Source organism: Equus caballus, chromosome 7 (genome assembly GCF_041296265.1).
Source record: "Equus caballus isolate H_3958 breed thoroughbred chromosome 7, TB-T2T, whole genome shotgun sequence".
NCBI lineage: Eukaryota > Metazoa > Chordata > Mammalia > Perissodactyla > Equidae > Equus > Equus caballus.
The window spans coordinates 2,607,923-2,635,105 of record NC_091690.1 but is presented as its reverse complement, the minus strand read 5'-3'; the positions used below and the strand labels follow the sequence as shown (position 1 = coordinate 2,635,105).

General features: G+C 65.7%; 2 protein-coding genes across 4 annotated transcripts in view; both read left to right on the top strand.

Moving 5' to 3' along the window:
• PIP5K1C (phosphatidylinositol-4-phosphate 5-kinase type 1 gamma) overlaps positions 1–12,561 on the top strand; it is a 48,514-nt gene extending 35,953 nt beyond the window's left edge. The window contains exons 12-19 of one of the 3 annotated variants that reach the window (XM_023644402.2): positions 805–966; positions 1,646–1,784; positions 2,233–2,265; positions 2,899–3,003; positions 5,341–5,461; positions 6,780–6,857; positions 9,260–9,343; positions 9,625–12,561. In XM_023644402.2, the coding sequence (XP_023500170.2) occupies positions 805–966; positions 1,646–1,784; positions 2,233–2,265; positions 2,899–3,003; positions 5,341–5,461; positions 6,780–6,857; positions 9,260–9,343; positions 9,625–9,627 (725 nt within the window). In that variant the 3' untranslated portion in view covers positions 9,628–12,561. The remainder of the gene's footprint in view (positions 1–804; positions 967–1,645; positions 1,785–2,232; positions 2,266–2,898; positions 3,004–5,340; positions 5,462–6,779; positions 6,858–9,259; positions 9,344–9,624) is intronic. The other 2 variants (XM_023644403.2, XM_023644405.2) reach the window with 2 other exon arrangements.
• A 1,646-nt stretch (positions 12,562–14,207) lies between these two features.
• Positions 14,208–26,008, top strand: CACTIN (cactin, spliceosome C complex subunit). Its single transcript, NM_001434730.1, is given in 10 exon segments — positions 14,208–14,473; positions 15,825–16,296; positions 18,578–18,673; positions 19,165–19,310; positions 20,160–20,322; positions 20,401–20,515; positions 23,272–23,464; positions 24,088–24,210; positions 24,325–24,608; positions 24,875–26,008. Coding segments are annotated over 10 exon segments (2,262 nt in total). The 5' UTR covers positions 14,208–14,294; the 3' UTR covers positions 25,366–26,008.
• Positions 26,009–27,183: the final 1,175 nt, after the last annotated feature.

Below are 27,183 nucleotides of genomic sequence, written 5' to 3'. Positions count from 1 at the left end.
GGAGCCAGCTCACGGTGCCTGTGCAGCCCCGCCCTGTGTGACACCTGCAGGTGGCGTGGCTGACCGTGGTTAGAATATTCACACCGTGGAAACAGGCAAACACCACCAATCCAGCATGTGTCCCCGGAAAGCCGGCTGTCAGCCATGCCCGACACATCCCTTCCTGGAAGGGTGTCATTCTCATGGAGGCCTGGGGAGGGTGCTGGCTCCAGGAGCAGACGGCTGTGCACAAGGCAGCCTGAGTGTCTGCCGTGTGCCGGGAGCTGGGCTGGCCCTCCTGGGGGCAGAGGTCACAAGAGTGGGAGAGCACGGGGCTGGGCCGGGTGTGGAGGGCATTAGGGACGGGGTCCACCTACCTTGCCTGCCCCCATCCTTGCAGACGAGGACACCAGGGCCCAGAGAGGCTGAGCCAGGTTCCCCAGGCCCCACAGCCTGAATTGAGCCAGGTCCTTGGCGCTGAGCCCACCCTGCCCAAGGCCCTCGGTTTCCCCGTCTGAAAGTGGGGGTCCTGGCAGGGTGGGCTGTGACAAAGTGGGTGAGGCCCCAAGCGCTGGCGGCTGCTGCTCCTGCTGTTTCTAGGGGCCCGAGGTGGGGGCCAGGTGCCACAGCTCATCCATCTCTGTCGGTGGGCAGGCCGGGGTCCCAGGGGCTCCCGGGGCCAAGCCACGTGGGCAGCAGGCAGGGCCACCCCCTCATAGAGCATCTCCTGGGGCCCCTGGGCTTCCATGCAGAGGCGGACCCAGGCGGGGGGCCCTGCCTGGGTGTCACCGCACCAGCTGAGCGCCACCCGCCCTCCCTCCGCAGCCCTGAAGTCGTCGCCGTCCAGGAAGGGCCGCGGCGCCCTGCTGGCCGTCAAGCCTCCGGGGCCCACAGCGGCCTTCTCGGCCAGCCAGATCCCCAGTGAGCGCGAGGACGCCCCATACGACCTGCGGGGCGCCCGAAGCTACCCCACGCTGGAGGACGAAGGTGACCAGCAGGAGTGGTGCATTCGGGACGGGGGCGGGGGGTGCCACTGGGGACGGCGCCGTCCTGGGGGGCTGAGAAGGGAGGGCGCAGGGAGCAAGAGGGCAGTCCAGGGTGAGGACGGGGACCCTGAAGCTGGCCTGACCAGGTGGGAGGGGCTGGATCACAGTCAGCCCCCCCAGTCCAAGATCTGCAGCCACCCAGGGAGGGGGAGGGAGGAGCAGCTGGGACTGAAGGTGCCCCCCGGGGATGTGACGGCTCCAGTCACATCACTGCAGGTGTGCAGAGACCTGGAGGGTCGCTCCCAGCTCCTAGGGCCAGCGATTCCAGGCAGGGAGGGGTGGGGGAATACCATCAGGGAAGGGAGAAGCAGCATGCAAAGGCCCTGGGGCAGAACATGGAGGAGGCCCGTGCGGCTGGAGCAGAGTGTGCAGGGGGAGAGGGAGGAGGGGAGGGTGGGGGACACAGGGCAGGCAGGGGTTTGGGTTTTAGTTTGAGAGCAGTGGGAAGCTATTGGAAGGCCCTCTTAAAGCTCCCAGGGAGAACGGAGTGTGGGGTGGCAGGTGGGAGCAGGAGGCGTGGGTGGTGGGGGGTGAGCGGAGCTGCAGATGGAGCCGGGAGTCCTCGCAGGGCGGCCGTGGGGGCCTGGCTCCCGCAGGTGCCCACCACCTCGTCCCCACAGGCCGGCCCGACCTCCTGCCCTGCACGCCGCCTTCTTTTGAGGAGGCCACCACCGCCTCCATCGCCACGACCCTGTCGTCCACGTCCCTGTCCATCCCGGAGCGGTCCCCCTCGGAGACATCGGAGCAGCCTCGGTACAGGTGTGCCGACAGAGGTGTCTCCCTGTGCGCACACGGCCCCCCCCCCCCCCGCCGCGTCCACCTCCTGCACTCATCCCCCTCCACGCGCCCCCTACCCCCGTGCACCTCCCCCCCTGCACCTCCCCCTGTGTGCATCCCTCTCCACGCGCGCCCCCTCCTCTGCGTTCATCCCCCGCCTCCACGCGCCCCCTCCTCCGCGTGCCCCCCTCGCGTCCACCTCCTCCCTGCACTCATCCCCCTCCGCGCGCCCCCTCCCCCGCGCGCAGCCCCCCTTCGCGCCCCTCTTCCGTGCACATCCCCCTCCTCTGCGTGCATCCCCCGCTTCATGCCCTCTTCCCCCGCGCACCCCGCCTCGCGCGCATCCCCCTCCGCGCACCCACTCTGGGTGTGTCCCCGGGAGGAGGGGCGGGGCCTCCCTCACCTGCTCCGCTTGTTTGCATCTCTGCAGGCGGCGCACACAGTCCTCGGGACAGGATGGCCGGTGAGCTGAGACCCCAGACCGCCCTGCGCAGCCCCCTCCACTTCCCCACCCCGGCGCTTCTCTCTGACACCAGGTCGTTCCCCACTGTGTGACCAGTAACACGACTGTCGACTGCCGGGAACAGGGGTTGCTTTCCCTAATTAGTTTTCCGGGGGAAATTCCTGCCGGTTGAAAACAGGTCGTGGCCTGAAGCATCTGGTGGAAAGTGCGTCCCCGCCAGTCCAGCACCCGCTCGAGGGCAGGACCTTTCCGCCCTCGCGTGCTGTGGTCCAGAGGGACTGCATGCTGGCCTGGCAGAATGTTCCGGCCCGCGTACATCAGAACCCCGGAACCAGCCCACCCCCTAGTGCAGGCCCCAGGCAGGCCCATCCGCCCCCAGAAGGGGGGGCAGGAGCCAGACCACCGGTCACTCGTTATGCCCCAGCCGGTCCCAGAGCCGCAGGTGGGCGGTCAGTTGCTGCGCGCTCGCAGCCCAGGCAGGCGTTGCAGCCGGAGGGACAGGCAGGGCTGGGCCCGCTCGCGGCCCCGGTCGAGTGGCACTCGGTGCAGGCTCCCAGCTTCCCGCCGCGAGTGACAGCCGAGGTGCTCCCGGGAATGGAGGGAAACTGAAGCGTGGCTTCCGGTTGCCTCCAGACCCCAGGAGGAGGCGCACGCGGAGGAGGACCTGCAGCAGATCACGGTGCAGGTGGAGCCCGCGTGCAGCGTGGAGATCGTGGTCCCCAAGGAGGAGGATGCGGGGTGAGTGACCCTGGACGCCACTGTCCCATGGCCGGTTCCTGCACGGGACCCCTGCTCTGATTCCATTGGTCGAGGGAGGTCACATGACTGGCTGGCAGCAAGGCAGGCTGGGAAATGTAGTCCGCCTCAGGAGCAGGGGCTAGGCGTCAAGGCTTCTGGTGCTGGGTGTTGGGGTGTCAGAAGGACAGAGGTCCCCGCACAGGAGGTCCGGGGGGCGTCGTAGGACCCCTGGTGGTCCCTCTCTGTAGCTCTTGGCCTCCCGTGGCTGGCAGGAGGGTCATGTCATTACCCGTGCTTGCAAAGACCCTCTCGTTGACCTGGTCCACGGCCTCCTGTTGTGCTTTGTTTTCATTTCATTTGCTGTAACTTGCCAGTAATTGCTTCTTTCTAGATCTTTCTGCTTTGTTTTCTGCCTGTTTCCTCTTTTCCAGTGTAGGTTGAGTGCCTGAGTTCCCCCTTTTTTTCCTTTAATGTTGAGGTGCTGAAGATAATGCATTTTCCTCTGCGCACTGCTTTTGCTGTGTCCCCTGGGTCTTTTTTTTTCCCCCGCTTGGGTATAGAAAGTTGAATCTTTATTATTTCTTATTTTATTTTTGTTTGTTTATTTATTTTTTTGGCGAGGAAGATTGGCCCTGAACTACCATCTGTTGCCAGTCTTCCTCTCTTTTTTTTTCCTTCCCAAAGCCCCAGCGCATAGCTGTATATCTTAGTTGTAGGTCACTCTAGTTCCTCCTGTGGGATGCCGCTACAGCGTGGCTTGATGAGCAGTGCCATGTCCACGCCCAGGATCAAAACTGGTGAACCTGGCTGCCAAAGCGGAGCGGGCAAACTTAACCTCTCTGCCACGGGTGGGCCCCTCCCTGGGTCTTAATGTGAAGCTGGCATCCGTGTGGGTACTTAGTGATCTCTTTTCATTTCCCCTTTGACGTAAGGCAGTGGCTTTCAACCATCTGGGGGCAACTCTGCCCCCCAGGGTACTAGGCGATGTCTGGGGACATCTGTGGTTGTCACCACTGGGGGTGCTCCTGGCATCGAGTGGGTGGGGCCAGGGATGCAGCTCAACCCCGCCAGTGCCCAGCTCGGCCCCCCCAGAGGATAGCCCGGCCCTGATGTCAGCAGTGCTAAGGGGGGACCCTGGACTGTCTTATTTATGAGTCTCTCTCAACTTCTGAGCTTTTAAGGATTTTTTTCTTTACCTTTTTAGTGCGTATTTTCAATTTTATTAGATTTTGAGTTGAAGAAAGTGGCCTAAAAAATGTATTTTTTTAAAAAAAAACGGATTAAAGTCTTGGTGGTCAGGTATACATCTGTTCTGTCTGATGTCCCTGGACAAGGGGGAGAGACGTGCGTTCTCTGCCAGGGGTGGAAGTTCCCTGCAGCCTGTTCTTTCGCCCCTGCTGACAGGAGTCAGTCGGTTCCTTTATGTCCGTCCTTATGTCTCATGTTTGGTCTGTTTAATTCCGTAATTGCATTGTTGTCAAATTTGTCTTGACTTTCTTGTAATCATTGCTTTATGCGTTTCTTAGAATTTCTGTTCTGTTTCAAGAGACCTTACTCAGCCATGACGGCACACATTCCCCGGCCGTGCTTTGCCACAAAGAGTTTCTTTCACACACTCACGTGCACACACGCCGGTTCCTGCCACTGTCGGCCTTTTTCCTTAGTCTGGCGGTGTGAAGTGCCCCTCAGCCTCTCCCAGGAGTACAGCGTGACCCCCGGCGTGGCTGGAGGGCAGGTCCTGCCCAGTTAGAGATGTTCCATCACCTCAGACCTTGTCATGTTGTTCTCGAGACGAAAATCACACGCCGGTCACGTTCTTTGCCTCTCTGAGCCTCAGTTTCCTCATCTGTCACATGGGACGGCAGCAGCCCCCCCGCCCCAATGGACATTCCGTGGGTTAATTCACGCAAGGCTCTTGAACAGGTCTCAGTCGCAGCAAGTACTCGATGAAGAGGGGTTCTGACCCCACGGTGGGGGTGCCGTGCGTCCCCACTTTACAGATGGGGAAACTGAGGCTCAAGGAGGAACGTGATCTCCAGGGTGGCACAGCGTGAGTGGTGAGGCAGGATCTGCCCCTGGGGTGTGCGCCTGAGCAGAGCGCAGGCTAGAGCCTCGCCTGGTGGCGGGTGTGCCCAGCGGTCCCTGGGTCCGGGCAGTGTTGGGGTTCCGTTTGCCTTGCGTGTAGACAGGAGTGTATCAGGATACGCCGCCATAGCCAGGCTTCCCGAGTCTCATCTCTGGGATGAGGGAGGGAGGGAGGGTCCGGGCATGGGCAGGGGGAGTCGGTACTGTCCCCAGCTCTGCCCCAGGATGCCCGTGTCCTGCCTGTGTCCCCAGCGTGGAGGCTGGCCCAGCCTGCGCCTCTGCCGCCGTCGAAGCGGAGACCGCCAGCCAGGCCTCGGAGCCCGCCAGCCAGGCCTCGGACGAGGAGGACGCGCCCGCCACGGACATCTACTTCGTAAGTCCCCCGGGCCCCCAACCAGACACACTCACACATGCACACACACTCACACGCCACACACATGGACATATTGCACAGACGCAATCACATGTGTGTGCGTGTGCTTAGACGAAGGCACTCACGCTGACACATCACATGCACATGCTGGCACGTTCAGGCGCACGTGTGTGCTCAGCCGTCAACACTGACGTCCATGTCCTGCATGGCTACCGGCGTGCTCACAGTGTGCTCTCGCACGCTCACACCTGCACACGCTCACACCTGCACATGGTCACACTCACATGCTGTGGGAGCACCCCACCCCGTGCCAGCCAGGCCAGGCCATCACGAGACCCCAAACAGCCCCGGCCCCCCTCCCTAGGCCTTGTGGCCATGCCTGGCCGCAGCCAGCCCAGGTCCCTGGGAGACACCTGGCGTGCCCAGTGCTCAGCCCCCGGGGAGGCCCAGGCTGGGTCCATGGGCGGCCGGGCCAGTGTGATGGGCTGTGTGACATACGTCTGCTCCCACTGGGTTGTGACTGTAGCTGGGGGGCTTGTCCTGGAGGACAGCGCACTGAGGGCCAGGTGGGCGTCACGCTGCCAACTGCATGGGCCGGGGACACAGCTGCTGCTGGATGGGTGGGGTCTGTCGGAGCAGGACGGGGTCTGCCCCAGGGACCTGGGACCTCCCTCCAGAGTGGGGGCCACATGCCTCCCGCAGGCACATGGGTGAGATGAGCCGGGACCCCAGGGGAGGCAGGTGCGGGGCGACCAGAGAGCCCACTGAGTCTGGTCCAGTGGCCCCCGACAGAGGGTCCTGGGGCGCATCCCTGGGGGGCCCTGCTCAGGGGTCAGATGGTCCTGGTTACAACAGAGAGGGCCAGATGCTGCAGCCCAGCGGCCATCCTCTTCCAGCCCCCCAGGAAGGAGAGCCGGCCGGGGCCCCACCATCGCTAACTGACACCTCCCCGCTCTCTGTCTCGGGCCGGTGCTGCCAGGTTGCGGGGCCCCTGGCTTGGAGAAGTAACAGGGCCCCATATGCACGTCCCCCTCGGTGTCAACTCCCCGTCCCTGGGGCTTGGTTCGTGTCCTGGCCTCTGGATGGGTGTGTGAGGGGCTGGGGGGGGTGGCTGTGTCCTGTCATGTGCGCCTGGTCCTGATCCCTACGAGGGCGGCTGGGCCCCACGGGCGGCAGAGGACGTAGCGCCCACCGTGGGACCCCACCGCCCCAGACCCGCCCCCGCTTGGCCCCCTGCCCACCCAGCACCCTCCGCCTTCCACCCGCTCCTGTCGCCTCATCCTCTGCTGTCTCCTTCCTCCCCGCCGCCCGCCGCCAGTTCAGCGATGGGAGGTACTGGATTTACTCTCCGCGGCGTCGCCGTCTGCGGGCCGTGACGCTGAGCTCCTCGGGGACTGTAAGTGACCGCCACAGGCCTCCAGGGAGCCCAGCCCCGCCCGCGCCCTGAGAGGGGCCTCGGGGAAGGCGGCCGTGCGGGCGCGTCCCACGGGGATGTCACTGAGTCCCCTCTGAGGCCTGCAGGCGCTCAACCGGGGGCAGGGGGCCCAGCCTGGCCACAGGGGGGGGGGTCACATATGACCCCCAGCCCCGGGCCACCTCCCCTCGTCCCCACTCTCCTGAGACGGGGACGTGTCAGGCGGACACTCGTCCCACGTCAGACCTGGCTGCTGAGGGCTCCTCAGGGCCCTCTGCCCTGCTGAAGGGACAGGCACACGGGTCAGTGAGGGGTCGAGAGCCGGGCTCCTACTGCAGGAGACAGGGCCTGGGCTCCCCACGCTTGTTTCACACATGGAGAAATAGAGGCCTCGGCTCCCCAGGGAGCTCCTGAAAGAGCATGGTTTAGACAAAATCTTGGGCCCAAACCCCCAGTCGGCCCTGTGTCCAGGGGACAGTTGTCGACCCAGTGTGCTCAGGACGCTACATGGATAGCCTGTAGTGATAGCACTGTCACTGCCTCCTGTTATCATCATGAGCAGTAAATGCACAGCCCAGAGAGGTCAGGGAGCCTGCCTAGAGCCACACAGCACAGGAAAAGGCAGAACGGGGGAAGACCTGCAGTGAGAGCCTGTCTTCGAGGCAAGGCCCATCAGCAAACCCTTTTGGGCGTCACTGGGTGTCAGGCGCTGCCGAGCAGCCCAGGAAGTGGGGACCACGGCCCCAGCGCCCCCATGCTCTGTCCAGCAGAGACGGGGGACCACACCCCGGAAGTGATCTGGAGCAGGGGCCACATGGTGGCCCCAGGGGCCATGGAGGGTGGGGAGCAGTTTGCAAGGCGGTCTGGAGAGGGGTCGGCAGATCTTGAGCGACACCTTGGGTGTGCAGGCACAAGATGGGGGCACGGTCTGGGGAGGGGCGCCGTGGACGCAGGAGCGGGCAGGCTGGCCGGGAGGAGGGGAGCCGCGAGACAAAGGCTGGACCCTGAGGCCCGCAGACGGGTCACCGCAGGATCACCATGGGCTCTGGGTCCCTCCCTCCTGCAGGCCCGGCTCTTACAGGGCTCGTTGGGGCCTCCCGCTGTCCCACCTCTGAGCCCCACGGGCCGCTGGCCCGGCATCAAGCACATGCAGTGGCCACCCTGGGCTGGGCGCTGGGCACAGGCGGCCCCCCAGACGGTGGGCAGAACAGGTGGGCCCTGTGCTGGGGTCTCGTCCTGCTGCTCCATGGTGAACGTGCGAGTCCATTCGCAGAGGGACACAGTCCTCCTGGTGTGCGGCCCGGGGCTGAGCACGAGGCTTGAACGAGCTCTCCTGGGGGCCCATGTGGCCCTGGGGGCCTGGCCTGTGAGGGCAGGAGGGGTCGGGTGGAGCGGGCCCAGGGAGCCCGAGGCCCGGAGAGGCCGCGGGAGCCAAGAGCCGGGGCGGGTCCCCCGAGAGCACAGCGGCCACGGCGGGCGCTTCTTCCCGGGCTGTGCAGACACCAGCTGTGCAGAGGCGAGGCTGGTCGTGTAACCGTGACCGGACAGGGGCGGTCTGGGGGGTGCTGGCTGTGGCCGTCATGGGTTTAGGGGCCAAGGGATGCTCAGGGGATGTGGCCAGGGCAGGTATGTGCCCAGGCCCCTCTCCAGGCAGAGGCCGGCCAGCTAGGGCAGTGGTCCCCAGGCTGAGGGGGTGGAGGGGGAGCCCCCAGGACGCCGCCAGGGCCCGGGAGGGTCTCGGGAGGGACAGGGTGGGTCTGGAGGAACGTGCGTCCTCCCCACAGTTTCACCCAGGCTCAGGGCGGCCCCTCAGCGGCCAGACCCGGTTCTGCCTGTCCCAGGCCTGGACCTGGGTCCCTGCTGCACCCGCGTCCCAGGACAGCGTCCCCGGGCTCTTGGAGGGGGTGGGGAGGCCTCTGCTGCTGGCTCCCTCGGTGGCCTGTGCCTCGGTCTCCCTTGAGCAAGTCGTGAAAGGTCTCCAGGCCATGGAGAGATGGGCTCCATCCCCCACCCAGGACACCCTGGGAGGGTCCCAAGGGTCCTGCCCCAGTAGGATCCGCGGGGCCGGGGTGTCCCCGTGGGCGGAGTGGGCAGTGGGGAGAGAGGACGGCAGAGGAGGCCCGGCCCCTGCCCCTCCTGCCACGCTGCGCCTGCCCTGCTGTGACTCCCGGCTTCCTGCCGCCACCTGCTCGGCCGCAGACCCGTCCCCGCCCGCCGCACCGGGCGCTGGGTGGGCACAGGTCCCGTCGGGAGAGGCCGCCGCCCACTGTCCGCATCGGGTCCGCCTCTTTTATTTCTGTTTCTTCCTTCTCCCTCTGCCTCTCGCCTCCTCGCACCCTGCTCTTCTTCTGCGCCCTTCCTGCACGCGCCCGCCCGCCCTGCAGCCCACCGACGAGAGGAGCTGGGTGTACTCCCCGCTCCACTATAGCGCCCCGGCCCGCCCGGCCTCCGACGGCGAGAGCGACACAGTAAGTGCGCCAGCCCGGCCCCCACCCCGGGCCTCGGCCACAGAGGGCCCAAGAGCCCGGCCCCCAGACACCCCAGGGACAGAAACTGAGGGGAAACTGAGGCCTGGGGCGGGAGGGGCAGGCCAGCCCGTGGCTCCACGGGGTAAGTATCCTGGGGCCTGTATCTGGCCCTCTGGGCACGAGGGGACCCTGGCCTGAGCATCGGCGCAGGGCCAGGCCCGGCGGGTGGGGGTCCGGTCCCCTGTGCGCCCGCCCTCAGCCGCCCCTCTTGTCTCCTGCAGTAACTTCCGTGCAGCCGCCCACCAGAGCCGAGCGCCCGCTGCTGCCCTGGCCGTTCAGAGGCGCCGCCTGCCCAGCCCCCGCCGCCCAGCCCCGCGGGACCTCGGCCCCCCGCGCCCTCCCCCGACGGCGGCCTGGCACTCCACTGCAGGGCGACCGGGCGAGCGCCCCGGCCAGCAACTCCCTGCGCCTGTGATACTGTGACCCCTGAGCTCCCGGTTCTATTTATTCTGGGCCCTTCCTCTCCGCACAGACGCAGCACACGTGTGTTTTTTTTTCTAAAAAAGAAAAAAAAAGAAAAAAAAACCCAGCAGAAAAACGAGGAATCCATTCCACTGCACTTTTGGGTCTTCGCTGTGCTTGCATGTGTCCCGCGAGGGAACGGGCCCGTTGGCGTGGGGACCTGCGCCTGGCGGCCTGGCCGCCCTGGCTGAGTCCGTGCTCCTACTCTCGGCCGGCCCGGTCCCCTCTCTCCATCTTGGACAGAGCGCCTCGGAGGGAAGGGCCACCAAGTCCCCGCTGGTGCCAGGCCCACCGCGCACGGCAGGCGCTCTCGCTCAGGCGTGCAGCCGGGCGCCGGACATCCGTCCTTGGGGATGGCTGACCAGTGGCCTGAGGACAGCCCTCCACCCTTCCCGCCACCCTCACCTCCCACGTGACCTGTGAGCAGGGATCCCAGGAGGCGACTGGAATCGCCAGGTGGACGCCCGGCCGCCCCCTCTCGGTGGAGCTGGAGGCTGTGGACTTCTTTCTCCTGCCAGCGTGGCCCTCTCGGGATCCAGAAGACAGGGCCCAAGGGACAGAGGTGGCGGCTGGCCCTCAGCTCGGGACACGCGGCTTCCAGAGCACTCGTGTCCTGGAGCCTGACCCCCTCGGCCAGGCCACCCGGCCCCAAGGGCCAGATCCCTCACCAGTAGGCGCTCGCCCCAGGACCAGGTGGACGTCCTCTCTTTATTAAGCGATGGCAATGCCTATGCTGATTGAAGGATAGGAAAAGAAATGCCTCATGAAAACCTTTTTTTTTTTTGGTTTGGCATCTTCAGCAAGGACAGCGCCACTGGGCCCAGAGACCCGCGGGGTGGCCACCAGGGGACCCCCCCCGTGTCCCACACAGCTCTGCAGAGCCTCCCGCCCCCACGCCTTCCTGAGGGGTGACATGTCGGGATGGTGCTCCCTGCCCACTTGGCGCACGTGGGAGGAGCTGGGAGCCGGCTCGGAGCGGAAGCCGCACCTTCTGGAAGAATTTCTCCCCAGCCCTCGTCTCCCTGATGGAGCCTGAGACAGCTGGAGGAGACGCCGAGCCAGGAATTCGATTTCTCGAGTGCGTTGCAGGCCCTGCCACTCCGTCCTGCCGTGTGGGTGCCTCCTCATCTCCCCTCGTGCAGCCGGCTCTGTGCGCCCGGAGGGAACCTGGTGGCCTGGCTGTGCCCAGGACCCTCCCCGTGCTGTCGGCAGGGGCGGCACCCAGGCGCTGAGCGGGGCCCTGGGGACCCTCAGGGGACCCATCAAAGCAAGCCTGCAGGTGTCCCGGCTGGAAACAAAGCGACATCCTCTTCCTCCTGCCTGGGGAGCCTTTGTCCGGACCGGGGGCGTCCTGCCTGGATTTCAGACAGCGCCAGGCCACATGCCATGCATCGCCAGTCCATCCCTGTCCCGCTGCCCACTGACAGGGAGCCAGGCTAAGCGGGCAGAGGTCTGAAGGCACATGAATCTGGCAGACTAACGGGGATGGCTGTGTCACCACAAGCGGACATTGGAGTCCCCACCCAGGGGCCGGGCGCCCGAGACATCGTGAGCCCGTGGGGATGACCGGAGCAGCGGGCACACTCCGGAGCGGAAGGCCCCGCGTCCAGGGCGTGCTCAGCCACCCAGAGCTCGAGGAGCGAGGAGGGGAGCCGCCCTGTGGCCATCAGGCCCGCTGTCCGTGCCAGGCCCCTCGGGCTTTCCCAAGCAAATCACAGAACTAGCCCGAACTAGCGCGCCGGCCGGATGCTGGCTTGTGGGAGAGCTTCGCAGACCTCCTGGAGGTCGTGACGTTCCTCTTTCTGTGTTAAGTCATGAGGAGGCCGTTGGAGACCTGTTTGTGTTGGCTGCATCCCTCGGCCCCTTTCAGAAAACTGTTACACGGATGCTCAGCTGTCCGCAGGCTGTGCCGACCGGGGGCGCTGGCCTGGTCTTCTGGGGTGGGAGCGGGAAGGCAAGACCCTATTTATAATGTGTAGTGAACTCCTGGCCTTCCGCAGACCCCCGGCGGGGATGGCCCTGGACCCACCCAGCTGTCACCCCCCCCCCCCACTGGACACCCCATTCCCTCCTGGCTCGTCCCCCATGGCTGCTGTTGCGGGGCAGCTGGGCAGCGTCTGACCGCTGTACCGCGAAGACAGGAGGCGTTTTCTGAGACTGACAAAGTGGAACCTTCCGTTGTCCCCTGCCAGCCTGTGTCCTCTGCCTCCTCTCGTCCCCGTCTCTCCACCACCTGGCTCAGTGCAATATTCCCGTCCCCCGGGGGGCGGGGGGCGGTCCCTTGCCATGGTCCTGTCGCCACAGCCCCTCGGTCCCCACCCAGAATGAATGAGCGCCCTCTGGTGGTCCAGTTGCATCGCCTGTCCCCCGTCCCCCATCTCCCCCCACCCCCCAATCTCGTTTTTATGGCCGAACTGATTTCGAAACACAACAAAACCTGCAAACCTTGTGTGTCTTAATTCTCACCGGGGGTCCGTGTGCTCAGCCCCCGTGGTCTGGTGTGTGACAATCGGGAGCGCGGCCTCCTCGGGCACAGGATGCCGTCTCGCTCAAACCCAGAGCCCTGGGCCCCTCTGTAACCATGCAGCCTCTGCTGGCCCCGAGTAACACTCGTATGCAGCCCCGGACCCCATCCCCGCCGCCCCTCCCTCTTTTTACGTTCAAGAGATCTCTAATAAACCGGATAATAAGCATCAGCCACCTCCCTCTGCCTCTGTCTGCGGTCGGGGGTCCCACTGGGAGTTTAAGGACTGATGTTGACCGAGAGCAGAAAGAAACCTTAGTAAGAATTAACGGCAACGACAGGACCCAAATGCCTCAACAGCTGTGGCCTTCAGCTTCCAGCTCAGCCCAGAAAACTTTTAAAAGCTTCTGACATCAGTGCAGCCCGGCTCAAAGCAACAAACACTCCTCAGAGTTTGTGTTTGTCCTGCCAAAGTCGCTCAGGTTGAGTAATGCGTGGACCCCTTTTAAGGGGAAAGTATTTCTCCCAACTTGAGAAACACGGCACAGAGTCAGGTCCTGTCTGTAAGCGAGCCTCTGCAAATGCAGTCGTAATCGCAGATGCAGACGCAGAACGGCACCGCTCATTTATGAACCAGATGCGCAGATGATCTGGAACGTGCCTGCCTTCTGTTCAAAGATTAGTATTCAAATACCCACAGATGGGTCTGCAGTTTGAGAGTCACAAGCCAGGCCCCCATCATGTCACGTTTGGAGCCATCCCATCGCCAGGGCAACCCACATCCCATGACAATCAGGGGTCATTAGCAGGGGTGGCTGGGCATGGTCTGACGTTTCCTTTGGCAGGTTCGCCGCCACCCCCACCTTGTGCCTTGGCGCCAAGCAGAAGCAGAGCATACAAAGCCAGCATTTGGGGTGGGGTATGAAGTTGTTTTTTAAGACAAACATTTAAAGAGTTAGCTTAAATTAAAACATTGAGTACCATCCTCTGGGGTGGGCTGGGGGAGCTCAGAGCAGGACTTGAGTCCTTCAGATCTCCAGGCCACCAGGCCTGTGCCCTGTGGTCCATCCTTTTCACCAGCCCCAAGGGGACCCCACCTAACAGCCAGCCCCTCCTTCATACCTCCCGCGGCTCCCCAACACCCACAGAACGAAGCTGGACCAGCTCCACGCTGCCTCCTTGGGGTCGGGGAGGCGGGTGTCAAAAGCGACTTTCGCTCTCTGAGCCTGTTTCCCCATCTATAAAATGGGTCGATGGGCCACTCAGGGAGTTAGCCAAGTCTTTTTCTTAAATAAGCTTAACCCCTGAAATACCATGATGGTGACTCATAGGTCAGCCCAACATCTAAGGCTTTTCAGTCTCCAGCCCAGCTCCCACCCCTCGCCCACTTGAGCAGTGTGGTCTCGAACCTACTGCGGTGCTGGAGCTTCCCCGCCTACACTGGCCAAGAGACCTCGCTCTCCGGACCACGCCTCCCGTTGGCCCCGCCCCGACCACGCCTCCCATTGGCTCCGCCCGGGCCCCGCCTCCCGTTGGCCCCGCCTCCTAGGCCCCGCCCACGCCGGCTCCGCTTCCTCCCTGGGCCTTCTTCTTGTTGGTCCCGCCTCCCCAGGCCCCGCCCCACTCGCAGTTCCTGGTTTGCACTTTGCTCCGCCCACAGCTCCTCGGGCGCCCTGTGGCGCGAGGACCCACATGGGGCTGCCCCTAGCATTGCCTGAACCAGGAGTCTCCCATCCTGGAGGCTACAGTCCGGCCGGAGTCCATCAGGCTGGCCTCGCTTGCGGGCGAAGGAGAGGTTCTGGGGCGTCGGAGTCCCCGCTGGATAAGGCAGCGGCGCGGGTTCTTATGTCCAGGCTCAGGCGCGGACGGGGCAGCCCGGCGCGCGCCGCGGGCGAGGAAGGACCCCCGACGCAAGACCCCCAGCAATTTGTGTCAGCAGCGCCGCCGCCGCCACCGTCCCTGCCGATGGGTCGGGATACGCGCTCGCGCTCGCGCTCGCGCTCGGCGGGTCGCAGGGGCCGAAGGCAGCGGAGCCGGAGCGGGAGTCGGAGCCGAAGTCGCAGCGGGAGCCATGGGCGGCGAAACCGGCGGCGCCGGGACGACGAGGGGCGGCGCAGGCGGAGGCGGCGGAGCCGGGAGCGCAGGTTGGGGTCCGGCTCCTGCCCTCGGGGAGCCGGGAGACCCCGGAGCTCGTCAGGGAGGGCTTCCCGGAGAATGGGGCGTCGGGCGGCGAGAGGCGCCCCGGGCCGGGCACCCGGTGGTTGGGGGACAGCGAGGAGAGTAGGAGATGGGGTCGTGCAGAGTCCTGTGGACCGTGCTGAAGGGTTTGGCGGCTACGGAGGGAACTGGGGAGCCGTGGGGGGATTTTGAGCAAGGGGGTGACACGGTCGTACGAAATTCAAATTTCGGTCCAGACATGAAGTCTTATTGGAACACGGCCGTGCCTGTTTGTCCGTGTCCCGGCCGTGGCTTCTTTTGCACTTTGTCACGACAGCAGAATTGAGTGAGTGGGTCGGTCGGTCTGGCCCTTGGCAGAAAAGGGTTTGCCGACTCCGGTTTAAGCCCCTGGTGTTGGTGTGTTCGCACTGGATCACGTGTAGTCTTGTTATTATCATCTTTGTATGTTTTCCATCGGCTGTTTGAATTATTCGCAAGAGGCAGCCGCCCTGGATCCGTAATTAGAGTCGATGTCGTTTATGAAAACTTGCTCAACTTTGTAGCCTGTTTTGAAGGACTCCAAAGTAATGGGTATTCACAGCGTAGGACTTTTGACGTGAGCTTAAGAGATGGAGCATTTAACAAGATAAAGACAGATTTGTTTGGTCCTCTACACATTCAGAGGCCCTCAAACATTAAAGAATCTATTTTGAGGGCTCACACATTCTGTTCCCTCCCTTCGCTGCCCTTCCCCGGCTCTGTTCCTGCCAGTCTTACTCCAGTTCACTCCCACCCGTCCTCTAGGACCATTTAAACGCCACCTTCTCCTGGAAGTCCTTCTTTGACAGCTTGGACAAAAGGGGTCGTCTGGGTCGTGTTCTTGTAGCAACACCAGCCCCGGCCCGCCTCCGTGCCCTCACCCCTTCCCGCCCTTTCTGCCCGCCTCGCTCACTCTGCTCCCGGCACTCAAGCCTCCTCGCTGCTGCTTGAACATGCCAAGTGATTTCCTGCCCCAGGGCCTTTGCTCTTGCTGTGCCCTCTGCCTGGATCGCTCTTCCCACGTCTCCCGGTAGCTTCCTCCAGAGTTGCCTCCTCAGAGAGGTTCTCGCTGACCTCTCCATGCCCTAAGGCTGTGTCCTGTTCTTTGTGGCTCCATCTCTGTCACACTGTGTGTGTGTTTCGTTGTTTACGTGAGCCCCACAAAGGCAGGCACCATCAAGGGTTTGGTCCCTGCTGTGTCCCCAGAACCTGAAGCAGCGCCTGGAACACAGCAGGCGCTCAGGAACCCGTGTCGAATCGCATGGATGAATGAGCAGCCCTTTGTGGATTCCTCCGCAGGTCGGACTCGGAGGAGGAGCGGTGGCCGCGGCGAGGGAGGCAGAGCCGCAGCCCCCCGCCACCCCGGTGGCACTCGCAGGACCGGTCCTCTCAGTCCGACTCTGGTGACGAGCGGCAGCAGCAGCGGGGCCGGTGGGCTCGCGGCCGGCGGACGCGCTCCTGGTCGCCCAGCTCCTCGGCGTCCAGCTCGGCCTCGGCGGAGCGCGCGCAGAGCCCCCGGGCGGCGGCGCTGAGCCAGCAGCAGAGGCTGCAGGAGCGGCTGCGGCTGCGCGAGGAGCGGAAGCAGCAGGAGGAGCTGCGGAAGGCCTTCGAGACGCCCGAGGAGAAGCGCGCGCGGCGGCTGGCCAAGAAGGAGGCCAAGGAGCGCAAGAAGCGGGAGAAGATGGGCTGGGGCGAGGAGTACATGGGCTACACCAACACCGACAACCCCTTCGGCGACAACAACCTCCTGGGCACCTTCATCTGGAGCAAGGTGAGCGCGCCCTGAGGCCCGTGGCCTGTGTCGGGGCGCCTGCAAGGCCTCCGCCTCCCCCGTCACTTTGGCTGTGTGCGCGTCACGGCTCCTGTCTCAGGAGACATCACGTGGCTCTGGGCACACTCCCAGGTCAGGGGTTGAGCGTGTGCACACGCGCATGCGCACGCACACCAGCTCCTCGTGCTGCATCCCCTGCCCCCTGCAGGGGAGAGTTTCAGGCACCCTTTGCCCAGAAAACCAGCCTACCTCCCAACGTGACACGGGCCCAGGAGGGGATCCCCAAGGATAGATGCCCGGTCACCTCCGAGCCACCACCTCATTCTCGAGATGGCACTCACACTGATCCCTTACCCGCCAGCCAGGCCCTGGGCTCATGGCTTCCAGCCACAGGCTTTCTCTCACGTTCCGGAGCCAGAAGTCCCAAGTCAGGGTGTCGCCAGAGCCGTGCTCTCCTGGAGGCTCCAGGGGAGGGTCCTGTCTTGCCTCCTTCAGCTCCTGCTGGCTGCTGGTACCCTCGTCACTCCCGTCTCTGCCTGTGGTCACGTGGCCCTCTCCTCTCTGTGTCTCTGTCCACATTCCCCTTTTCTTGTAAGGACACCAGTCGGTGGCTTAGGGCCCAGCCTACTCCAGGACGACCTCGTCTTAACTAATTTCGTCTGCAGAGAGCCTGTTTCTAGATAAGGCCCATTCACAGGCTCCAGGGCTGGGGCATGGACATATCCTTCTGGAGGACACAGTTCACCCCGCACAGTGCCCATCAGTGTGGGGGAGGGTGAAAGCAGGCGGGCACAGTCAGAAGCTTTGGCGTCACATGTGTTCCAGGCACAGTTGTTGCCGTTGTCTTGAACACACCAAGCCCATCCCACCCCAGGGCCTTTGCACTTGCTGTTCCTCTGCCTGGAACACTCCCACTTCTTCCCATGGCCGCTGCTGTCTCGCCCTCCATATCTCGGCTGACACAGCCCCTCCTCTGAGAGCCCCTCCTGGCCCCTGTCTCCTGAGCCCCGGCGTTCTTTATCCAGGCCCGGCCCCTCCCTCCCTAGCACTTCACTAACAAATGTGTGTTGTGCATCCGCTGGGTGCTGCATCCCGTGTGGGCCCTGGGCATGTGTGTCAACGAGCAGAGAGACAGAGGGGCCGTCCCTGGGGGTAGCAGTCCTATGGGCAGATGGCCTGTGAGTGAGCACACGAGCCAGGTGGGCAGAGGAGAGAACGCTGTGGCCCAGCCGCGGCATAAGATGAGCAGGTCCAGAAGGTCTAGTCACGGAGTTGCCACCTGAACACACATCCTAATTCCCAATATGTCACCCCTGCCAGATGGCGAGCTCTCGGGCCAGCTCTGTCCCCTGGCCTGGCATGCAGTGGGTGCTCGGTAAGTGTCAGCGGAGCGAGCGTGCACAGCGTGGTGTGCAGGCGTGTCCCCCACGCCCCTCTCAGGGCCGCCCGGCCTGGGGGTTCACCCCCGGGAGGCGTCGTCGGCCCCTCCTCTGATCGGCCGTGGGCTGTGGCTGGGCCTGGCCTCTGCCGCCTCTAGTCTGGGGAGGGCACTAGACAGGCCACAGTTTGGGCGTTGTCGTGCATCTTGTCCCCTTGTCCTTGGGGCTGCTGGGCTGGCGGAGTGGGCAGTCACGATGTTGAGGAGGAACACGTGTGATGGCAGATTGGGACTTGAACCGGGCCGTCCTGCACAGCTGTGGGGGGCAGGAGGCGCCAGTGGGCGGCCCCGAGCCAGGTAGCCCCAGGTCCCCTGGAGACACATCTTCCAGGTGCGGGGGGATCGTTGAACACCCCTCGGAGCCGGGGGAGGTGCCGGTCGGGAGGTGCCCCCGGCTCGGGCGTCGATTATGAGGCGAGGTTGGGGTGCGAGGGTCTCCGAGCCCCTGCGCCTCGGCCCCCATCAGGCGAGGAGACAGACCGGGAGGATCATTCGCGGTGGTCGCAGCGCCCCCAGGGGTGTGTGACTGTGGCACCGTTGCCCCATCGCAGCGCCTGGGCGGCCGTGCTTTCCAAGCCCCTTTGCTCAGTCTCTGCTCTCTGCGCCCTGCAGCCGCCTCCCTGCCCCTGTGGCGGGTCTTGTCGGGGTGACAGGGGCGTTGAAGGCAGCGTCTCAGTGGAAGGCGGGGGTGGGGCGCTTCCCTGAGCCCTGCTCCTCATCTGCACAGGCGCTGTGGCCCAGTCCCGCTCCCAGACGAGTGTGTCGAAGGCTCCCTAGGGGGCGTGCCGGGGAGGGCAGACGGAGGGAGGCATCTGCTCAGCGGGCATGTGGTTACCCTTCCAGGCCCTGGAAAAGAAGGGGATCAGCCACCTGGAGGAGAAGGAGCTGAAGGAGCGGAACAAGCGGATCCAGGAGGACAATCGACTGGAGCTGCAGAAGGTGGGTGCCCTTGGCCCGCCCACGCATGTCAGGAAGCCTTCCCTCCTGAGGTCCCAGGGCCAGCTCACCCTCACTTAGGTCAAGCAGGAACTATTGGGCTTATATGGAAAGTCCAGGGGAGGCTGGCTGCAGGCACAGTTGGATCTAGGGGCTCAGGCAGTGGCTCCAGCCCCCTGTCTCCCTCCACCTCGGCTCTGCTGGCCTCTGGGCTTTACTCAGATGCTCCCTTCCAGGTGGCTGAAATGGCCCCAGCTGCTCCAAGCTGCTGTGTCTCCAGGAGAGAGAGGCTCCTCCTGCCCCAGGGTCTGTCGGAAGCCTCAGGCGTCCCTGGACTGATCCCTGTGTGCAGGGCCAGCGGGCTGAGGCCAGGCCTGGGTTATAGTCCCACCCCCAACCCCAGGGGAGCCCGCAGCTTAAGAGGGCACAGGACAGGCCGCGTGAGCCCCCCGTCGTCCGGCCGTCCCACCCTCACCCTGCCTGTGCGCCCCCAGGTGAAGCAGCTGCGGCTGGAGCGGGAGCGGGAGAAGGCAATGCGCGAGCAGGAGCTGGAGCTGCTGCAGCGGGAGAAGGAGGCGGAGCACTTCAAGACGTGGGAGGAGCAGGAGGACAACTTCCACCTCCAGCAGGCCAAGCTGCGGTGCGTGCGCAGGCGGGGCGGCCCCAGGGCCTTTGTGCCTGCTGTTCCCTGCCTGGAACCGCTGCCCCTGCCGCTGCCCATGGTCCCCCAGGAGCCTCCCCACCCGTCCCCGATGCCGGCCCCTCCTCTCTGCGCTGCTTCCCGTGTGCTTACCTCCTCACTCCTGTCACTGGCTGGTCTCCCGTCTCCCCATGGGGCCGGGTACCCAGGAGACATCTGAATGTGCCACACTCCTCGCAGCAGAGTGGAGTCGCATGCGCTGGGCCCTGGCCGGGCCGGACGGGCCACACTCGTCCCTCTCCACCCCGGCTCCCAGCGTGTTCGCTCATCGGCCCCGTTTACAGAGGAAATGGGGCTCCCAGGGGGCTGTGAGTGGCCAGGGCCACGCAGTGGTGTTGGAGCCCAGGCCTACGTGCATGCCCCATGAGCCCGCTCCGGCCCCTCCCTGCCGTGCTGCCACCACCGCACCTGGCCCCCGGGCTTGGAGCCCCTGGTCACGGGCTCACTTGTGGACCCAGTCAGCCTCTGAGGCGCATCCCTGCGCGCACGGCTGCCGGGCTCCTGTGTCCACCCGGCATGGCCCGCTGGGCGGGGAGAAGCAGCCCTTTCTGCCCTGGCTCCACTCCCCGCTGCCGCTCTGCAGACCCCACGCTCGCCCATCCGCCCCTCTCAGGCCTGTGCCCCACATCGCCCGAGCTGCTCCTCTGCCCGGTGCCCCCTCTTCCAGGAAGCCTTCCCTGACCCCACAGGCTGGGTCTTCCCCCAGCTCCCATGGCGGTTGCCCCCAGGGCAGGGCCTTCAGGAGGGAGGGTGCCCCCGGCTCTGACGCTGCCCCCGGCTCCCCGGCAGCTCCAAGATCCGCATCCGGGACGGGCGGGCCAAGCCCATCGACCTGCTGGCCAAGTATATCAGCGCTGAGGACGACGACCTGGCCGTGGAGATGCACGAGCCATACACCTTCCTCAACGGCCTCACGGTGGCCGACATGGAGGACCTGCTGGAGGACATCCAGGTAGCACCCGGCCCGTCACCCCCCGCCCCCGGCCCCCGGGCCGCGCCTCTGCCCTCACCCTGCACGCCTCGCCCACAGGTGTACATGGAGCTCGAGCAGGGCAAGAACGCTGACTTCTGGCGGGACATGACCATCATCACGGAGGACGAGATCGCCAAGCTGCGCAAGCTGGAGGCCTCGGGCAAGGGGCCAGGTAACCGGGCGGGGGCGCCCCTAGGGCCACACGGGGGCGTCTGGAGGGAGCGCCGTGGCCCGCTGGCTCCACGGGAAGCCCCAGATTCTCCCCTGGGCCGGTCTCCCCGTGCACGCCTCAGTTTCCCCGGCTTGGTTTCCGCAGCCCACTCGGCCTCGGAGCCATCAGAGGGTAGCATGGGCAGCGAGCGCCACGGGGCCGGGGACGGGGCTGTCCCTCAGTCTGGGGCGGCAGGGCGGGGGGCCTGCAGGGCTTCCTGCCCGGGTCCCTCCCTGTCCCTTGGAGGCTCCATCTGCGTGAGGGAGGGCAGGACCCTGGACGCGCTGCCTTGAGCTGGTCGTCCTCGGTGTCTTGTCAGTGGACCTGTCATCAGAGTGAGGGTGTGCCCACCATCACGAGGGAGGTGGCCTCTGGGACACATTTCTCGTGCTCAGCACCGTGACATCGGGGCCGGGTCATCTCTGGGGGGCCATCCTGGGTGCTGTGGAGGGCCGAGCAGCATCCCTGGCCCCCACCCACTCGATGCAGGGGCACCCCCCAGTGTGACAGCCACAGATGTCCCCAGACACTCCCCAGGGTCCCCTGGGGGCAGCATCGCCCTGGCAGGAACCACGGTTGTGTGACCACAGCAGTCCCGCTCTCAGCCTCTGGCTTGACAACATCTGACTCCTGTGAGCCTCACGTCCCTGTCGTGGAGCTCTGTCCTTCACTGCCCTCTCTCTCTTAGGCCTCAGTGCCGGCTGCGTGGTGGCCAAGGACACACCCTCCCCTCCCCTCCCGTCCCGTCCCCCGAGCGTGTGCGCATCCTCATTCGAGCTCGGCCCACGCTCAGCCGGGTTCCTTCCTCCGGGGCAGGAGGCGCATCGATGTTGGTGAAGTGGCCCTCTGTTCCTCGTCCTCAGCGGGGCACCTCCTGCCCTCAGGGACAGGAAGGGGAGCTGTGCCGTCAGAAATGCGCCTCCAGATGCGGCTCCCTGGGTGGCAGGCGAAGGGCCTTGTCCTTCGGAAGCAGGCGACCCCGCCTACGGCCCGGGAAGTGTGAGAGGACACTGCAGTGGCCCCGCCGCTCTGAGGCCCCCGGGCGCCCGCTGCTCTCTCTTGGCCCGTCCCCCCTCGCCATGTTGGTCGCCCCTCTGCCACTGTCTCCCTGGGGGCCCAGGCGGCTCCAAGAGCCCTCAGAGATGAGTGTCTGTCTGGAGCCCCACAGCGGGGCCTTCATTTTTCACATTAAGTTGGGCTTTTTCTTTTTCTCTCTGACTGGGTGTGCAATAGAAACAGGTCCCCGGACACCCCTGTCCCTCCCCAGCGGGCCCCCCATTACCCTTCCCCAGGGGCCTCGCTGGTGCCCACGCAGCCACCTTCTCTCCCGACACTGTCCCGAGCGCCCCGGTCAGATCTGCCGGCCTGTGGGTGGGCGTCCGGGCGGCGCAGACTGGGACCTGCCTCCTCAGCCAGTGGCTGGGCTCCCACCGGGCCATCTGTCTGGGCTTGAGTTGTCACACGGCTCCGTCCAGCTGTGTGAGAGCAGGATGCAGCCCCGCCTGGCCGGGCCTGGGGGTTGTCTCCAATTCAGTTTTGGCCGTGCGCTGTATCTGCATCTTGACAGACTGAGGCCAGGCCACCAGCCCCGGGGCGCTGCTCGGTGCCCAGCACGGGCTGAGTCTCGATGCTGGTGCCAGGCCGGCTTGGCTGGCTGCAGGGACTCGGGCCCCTCCCAACCCCGTCGAGTGGCTCTGACCCTTTGTGCACCGGTAGGGCTGTCGAAGCCTGCTTTCGAGCACGGAGCACAAGCCGGGCGCCCGCCCTGTGTCCACCCAGCAGCGGCGGCTTGAGCTCCCCTTGGGCCCAGCACAGTGCTGGGGGCAGCAGCCGGAAGCCCAAGGAGGCCCTCACCCTTGGGAAGCCATGAATCAGGTGTCTGGGTCCAGAAATTTGCTGGTCGGAGAAGGCTTCCCAGTAGAAGGGACATTCTCGCCGAACGCTGAGGACGGGTGGGGTCTAGGACCGGGAAGAACATGTTGCTGGAAAGCACTGCAGGTGCAAAGGCCCTGGGGCAGGGTGGGAGTGAAAGTTGTTGTCTGATGAACAACCAGGAGGCTGGTGTGCCCAGGCACCAGGGTCAGGTAGCATCGGGCCCCCCCTTGGGGCCTCTCAGTCTAGAGGGAAGGACGAGTCTCTGGGCCCCCGGCCGTGACGGATGCTGGGACAGACTGTCCTGCAGGACAGAGGTGGTCTCTTGTCTCAGGGCAGCGTCAGGGCTTCCTGCAGCCTGGGAAACGAGCAGCCCTTCCTGCTGCAGTGGGGAGCGGCCTCACGCCAGGCACAGCTGGGCACTCACATGCGTGGTGGGCCTGTCAGCCTTCACAGAGGGGGAAACTGAGGCCCAGAGAGGGGGAGCCACTTGCCCAAGGCCACCGGGCTGGGGCCAACAGAGCAGGGTGTGAATTCTGGAGAGTATGGCTGCACATGAACGCCCCCAGCTCCTCCCTGTGGTTGGGGTGTGCAGGCTGGTCACGCCAGGCCAAGGTGCGCGGACTTGATCTGTGGGTCACGCTCACCCTCGGAGGGGCTGAGAGATGCCACGCGGCATCCCCCTGGCCCAGGGGGTCACATCCGTCCCAGCCGGTCGCCAGGCTCAGGGAGAGCCAGCAGCCAGGGAGAAGCCGGGCCCCCGGGTGGGAGGCCGAGACGGGGGAGGAGAACCGGCACGGGGGGCCCGGGCCGGCGGCCAGCACTGAGCGGCCCCCCCCCCGCAGGCGAGCGGCGAGAGGGCGTCAACGCGTCGGTCAGCTCTGACGTGCAGTCGGTCTTCAAGGGCAAGACGCACAGCCAGCTGCAGTTCATCTTCCAGGGCATCGAGGGCAAGATCCGCGCGGGCGGCCCCAACCTGGACATGGGCTACTGGGAGAGCCTGCTGCAGCAGCTCCGCGCGCACACGGCGCGCGCCAGGTGGGCGGGCTCAGCCTCGGTCTCCCCGGGCCTGCCGCGCGGGCGGGGGTGCTCCCGGCCCCACCTGGAGTCGGGGCCCCGGGGCTTTCCTCCCGCGGCGGGCCTGCCTGCCTTCGTCCTGTCACCACGCCGGCCCTGTGTTTCCCCTGGCGTCAGCCGGCAGCGCAGGAAGCCCCTCAAGGCCGCGTGTGCCCAGCCGGGCCGTCCTTCCGCAGGCCCCACACCCATTGTGTATAAATTCTCGGCGTGCTTGGCTGTGTAAACACGCCTGCCCGCCCGCCACGACCCGTGCAGCCGCCTCTAAATTTATCGTCTTCCTCGCCTGCCTGGGGCCTGGTCCAGCCCAGCTGGGCTGTGGGGTCACGCCCGCACGTGCATGCCCTTCTACAGGGACCCGCCCCTCCCCCGTGGGACCGTTCTCAGGGCTCTCTGACCCCGCGTCCCACTTTCCTCATGGCCAAAACCGTGCCCCTGGGCTGGCCAACCCCCGGCTGGGGCCCCTGCTGCCCTCTCGGCCGGCCCGGCCTTGCAGCCAGAGGGGATCAGGAGAAAGCCTTAGGGGCAGGGCCCCTTCCCCTGGAGTGTCGAGTGTCACATGTGGGTGACCGCCGCCTGCCTTCCAGGCTCCGGGAGCGGCACCAGGACGTGCTACGGCAGAAGCTGTACAAGCTGAAGCAGGAGCAGGGCGTGGAGAGCGAGCCCCTGTTCCCCATCCTCCAGCAGGAGCCGCCGTCGCCCGGCCACAGGTAGGCCCCCCTCCCCGGCCCGCCGGTCCCCCTTCCCACCCACCGCTGCAGGGACCCGGGGCCCGCCCGTTCGCCCGCCGCCTGCCCACCCAGCCCTGCCCGCTCTCCCCGCAGCCTGGAGCCTGAGGAGCCGGCCGCCACCCCGCCGGGACCCTCCTCGGAGGGCGGCCCGGCGGAGCCCGAGGCAGAAGGGGCGGCGCGGGCGGAGGGCGAGGCGGACGGGGAGGCCGTGCTCATGGAGGAGGACCTGATCCAGCAGAGCCTGGACGACTACGACGCCGGCAAGTACAGCCCGCGGCTGCTCACGGCCCACGAGCTGCCGCTGGACGCGCACGTGCTGGAGCCCGACGAGGACCTGCAGCGCCTGCAGCTGTCGCGCCAGCAGCTCCAGGTCACAGGTGCGCGGCGGGAGGTGGGAGAGGCGGGGCCGGGGCTACTGGGGGCGGGGCTACTGGGCGCGCCGCTGGCGGGAGAGGCGGGGCTGGGGGCGGGGCCTTGGTGGGAGAGGCGGGGCCAGGGCTGCAGGGGGCGGGGCTACTGGGGGCGCGGCTGGCGGGAGAGGCGGGGCTGGGGGCGGGGCCTTGGCCGCTGGGGCGGGGCGGGGAAACAGAGGCTCCGTGGTGCTGCTGTCCGCTGATGCCCGCGCCCCGCCTCCTGGCCGCAGGGGACGCGAGCGAGAGCGCCGAGGACATCTTCTTCCGGCGGGCCAAGGAGGGCATGGGCCAGGACGAGGCGCAGTTCAGCGTGGAGATGCCGCTGACGGGCAAGGCGTACCTGTGGGCGGACAAGTACCGGCCGCGCAAGCCGCGCTTCTTCAACCGCGTGCACACGGGCTTCGAGTGGAACAAGTACAACCAGACGCACTACGACTTCGACAACCCGCCGCCCAAGATCGTGCAGGGCTACAAGTTCAACATCTTCTACCCCGACCTCATCGACAAGCGCTCCACGCCCGAGTACTTCCTGGAGGCGTGCGCCGACAACAAGGACTTCGCCACGCTGCGCTTCCACGCGGGGCCGCCCTACGAGGACATCGCCTTCAAGATCGTCAACCGCGAGTGGGAGTACTCGCACCGCCACGGCTTCCGCTGCCAGTTCGCCAACGGCATCTTCCAGCTCTGGTTCCACTTCAAGCGCTACCGCTACCGCCGGTGACCGAGCACCGGAGGGGCCGCCGGCGGGGCCGGAGCCCCGGGGGCGCGAGTGTCGCCGCCGCGCTGTGCGGATGGGCGGCCGGCGGGGACGCGCCCGAGGGCCGGGAGACCCGCGTCCAGGGCCTCGATGGCCCCTCCTCGGGGCCAGGCCCCCGCCGCGCACGTTCTGGAGGGACCGTCGGAGGGCGTCCGGGCTGCGCGGGCCGAGGGTCAGTGCCCCCTCAGTGGGCGTGGAGGACGTGTCACCGTCGCCTTCGGGACTGGGAACCGAGGGTCCCGAGATGTCCTCGTGCGGGCGCGGTGTCCCCCACGTGGGGACGGCTGCGCTCCTCGGGGCCGCCTCCCGCCACCAGCGCTGCCCTCCTGCTCCGTGTGTGGGACGCGGACGCCTCGGGCCTGGCAGGCGTGGTCCCCTCCCCGGTCCGCCTCAGAAACACGTCTCCGGTGACGTTTTTCTCGCGGGTCTTTTCCAGCCCGACGGGAGGAGCCCCGCGCGGCCCCCCACGGCCTGCTCCATTGGGAACCATCTGAGGTTATTTCTCTAAAAGGACTGTTTTTGGCGGGCAGGAATCTTGTTTATTTTCATTTAATTGGTCTACTGGTGAGATTGCATGTTTTTTAATAAACGTTTTATTTTAGAGTAATTTTAGATTTTCAGAAACGTGGCACATAGTCTAGGGTTCCCACAGCCGGTGGTCCCCGCCACTGCTGTCCCGTGTCACCGCAGCAAGTCTGTCACAGCTGAGAAACTGAGCACAACCCAGGGACCTTTTCAAAACAGCCACGGCCCCTAAAAATAGCCGCCGGCAGTTCTCAGGAAGCTGCTGGGAGCGCAGGTGCCGGCGGCCTCTCCCCCCACCCGGGCCCGGGCCTCGCCGCAGCCCCGCCAGGCGGCCTTCGTGTCCGCGCTGCTGCTGGGGAAACTGAGGCTCGGGGGCCCCCTTTCAAGTCTAGAAAGTGGCAGGCAGGGTTCCAACCCAGGTGTCTCCAACTCGGAGAAGGCCACCCGGCTGGTGTCCCCTGCCGCGTCCCAGGCCAGGAACACACGCTCCCGGCCGACCCCCACCGGAAACCGCAGCTGCGGGGCCGCCGCTCCAGCCGCCAGCCCCGAGCCGGCACAGCCCTTCCCACGGCTCCCGGGGAGCAGGGGACCGAGGCCCGGAGACCCCGCCCCCAACCACGCCGGGCCAAGCGCGGCGCTTCCTCCCTCTGGGCCTCAGTTTCCCCTTTACCCCGCCCGACCGGGGCGCCCTGAGGACTAAATGCAAGCCCACTGCTCTTCCCTGACCCCGGTGCCGGCTGTTTCCCAGAAGGGACATTGTCCCTCTTATCTCAGGGCTGAGGAAGTGGGAACGGAAGTCTCCCCCCATCGCCCGCCCCACCATTTGGAGCCCCAGCCCCACATCCTCTCCCCACCACAGCTGCCTCCTCGCAATTCCCTAAGCCTCGCCCTCTCTCGCCTCCAGAGTTTCACACACGTAATTCCTGCTGCTGCCATCATCCCTCGGACCTGGGGAACTCCTGTTCATCCCACAAAGCCCCGGTGCTCATGCCTTCTCCCCCCAGCATGCCTTCCTGGCTCCCCTAAGCCCTGTCTGTTCCTCCGGCTCAGCCCTGACTGCAGGGGGCCGGCCGCCCCTGTGCTGCTCTGTCTCTTTCCAGCCTGGGGGACCCCGGAGGGCAGGGCTGTTTTCCAGTCCTCCCTGGGGCTCAGAAGTGTCGCACCCCCTGAGCTGGGCCGCAGAGCGGCATGGCAGGAGGGTCGCCGGGTAGCAAGACTACTGGGGAGATGAAGGCTTTCCAGAGGACGGAGCCTTGG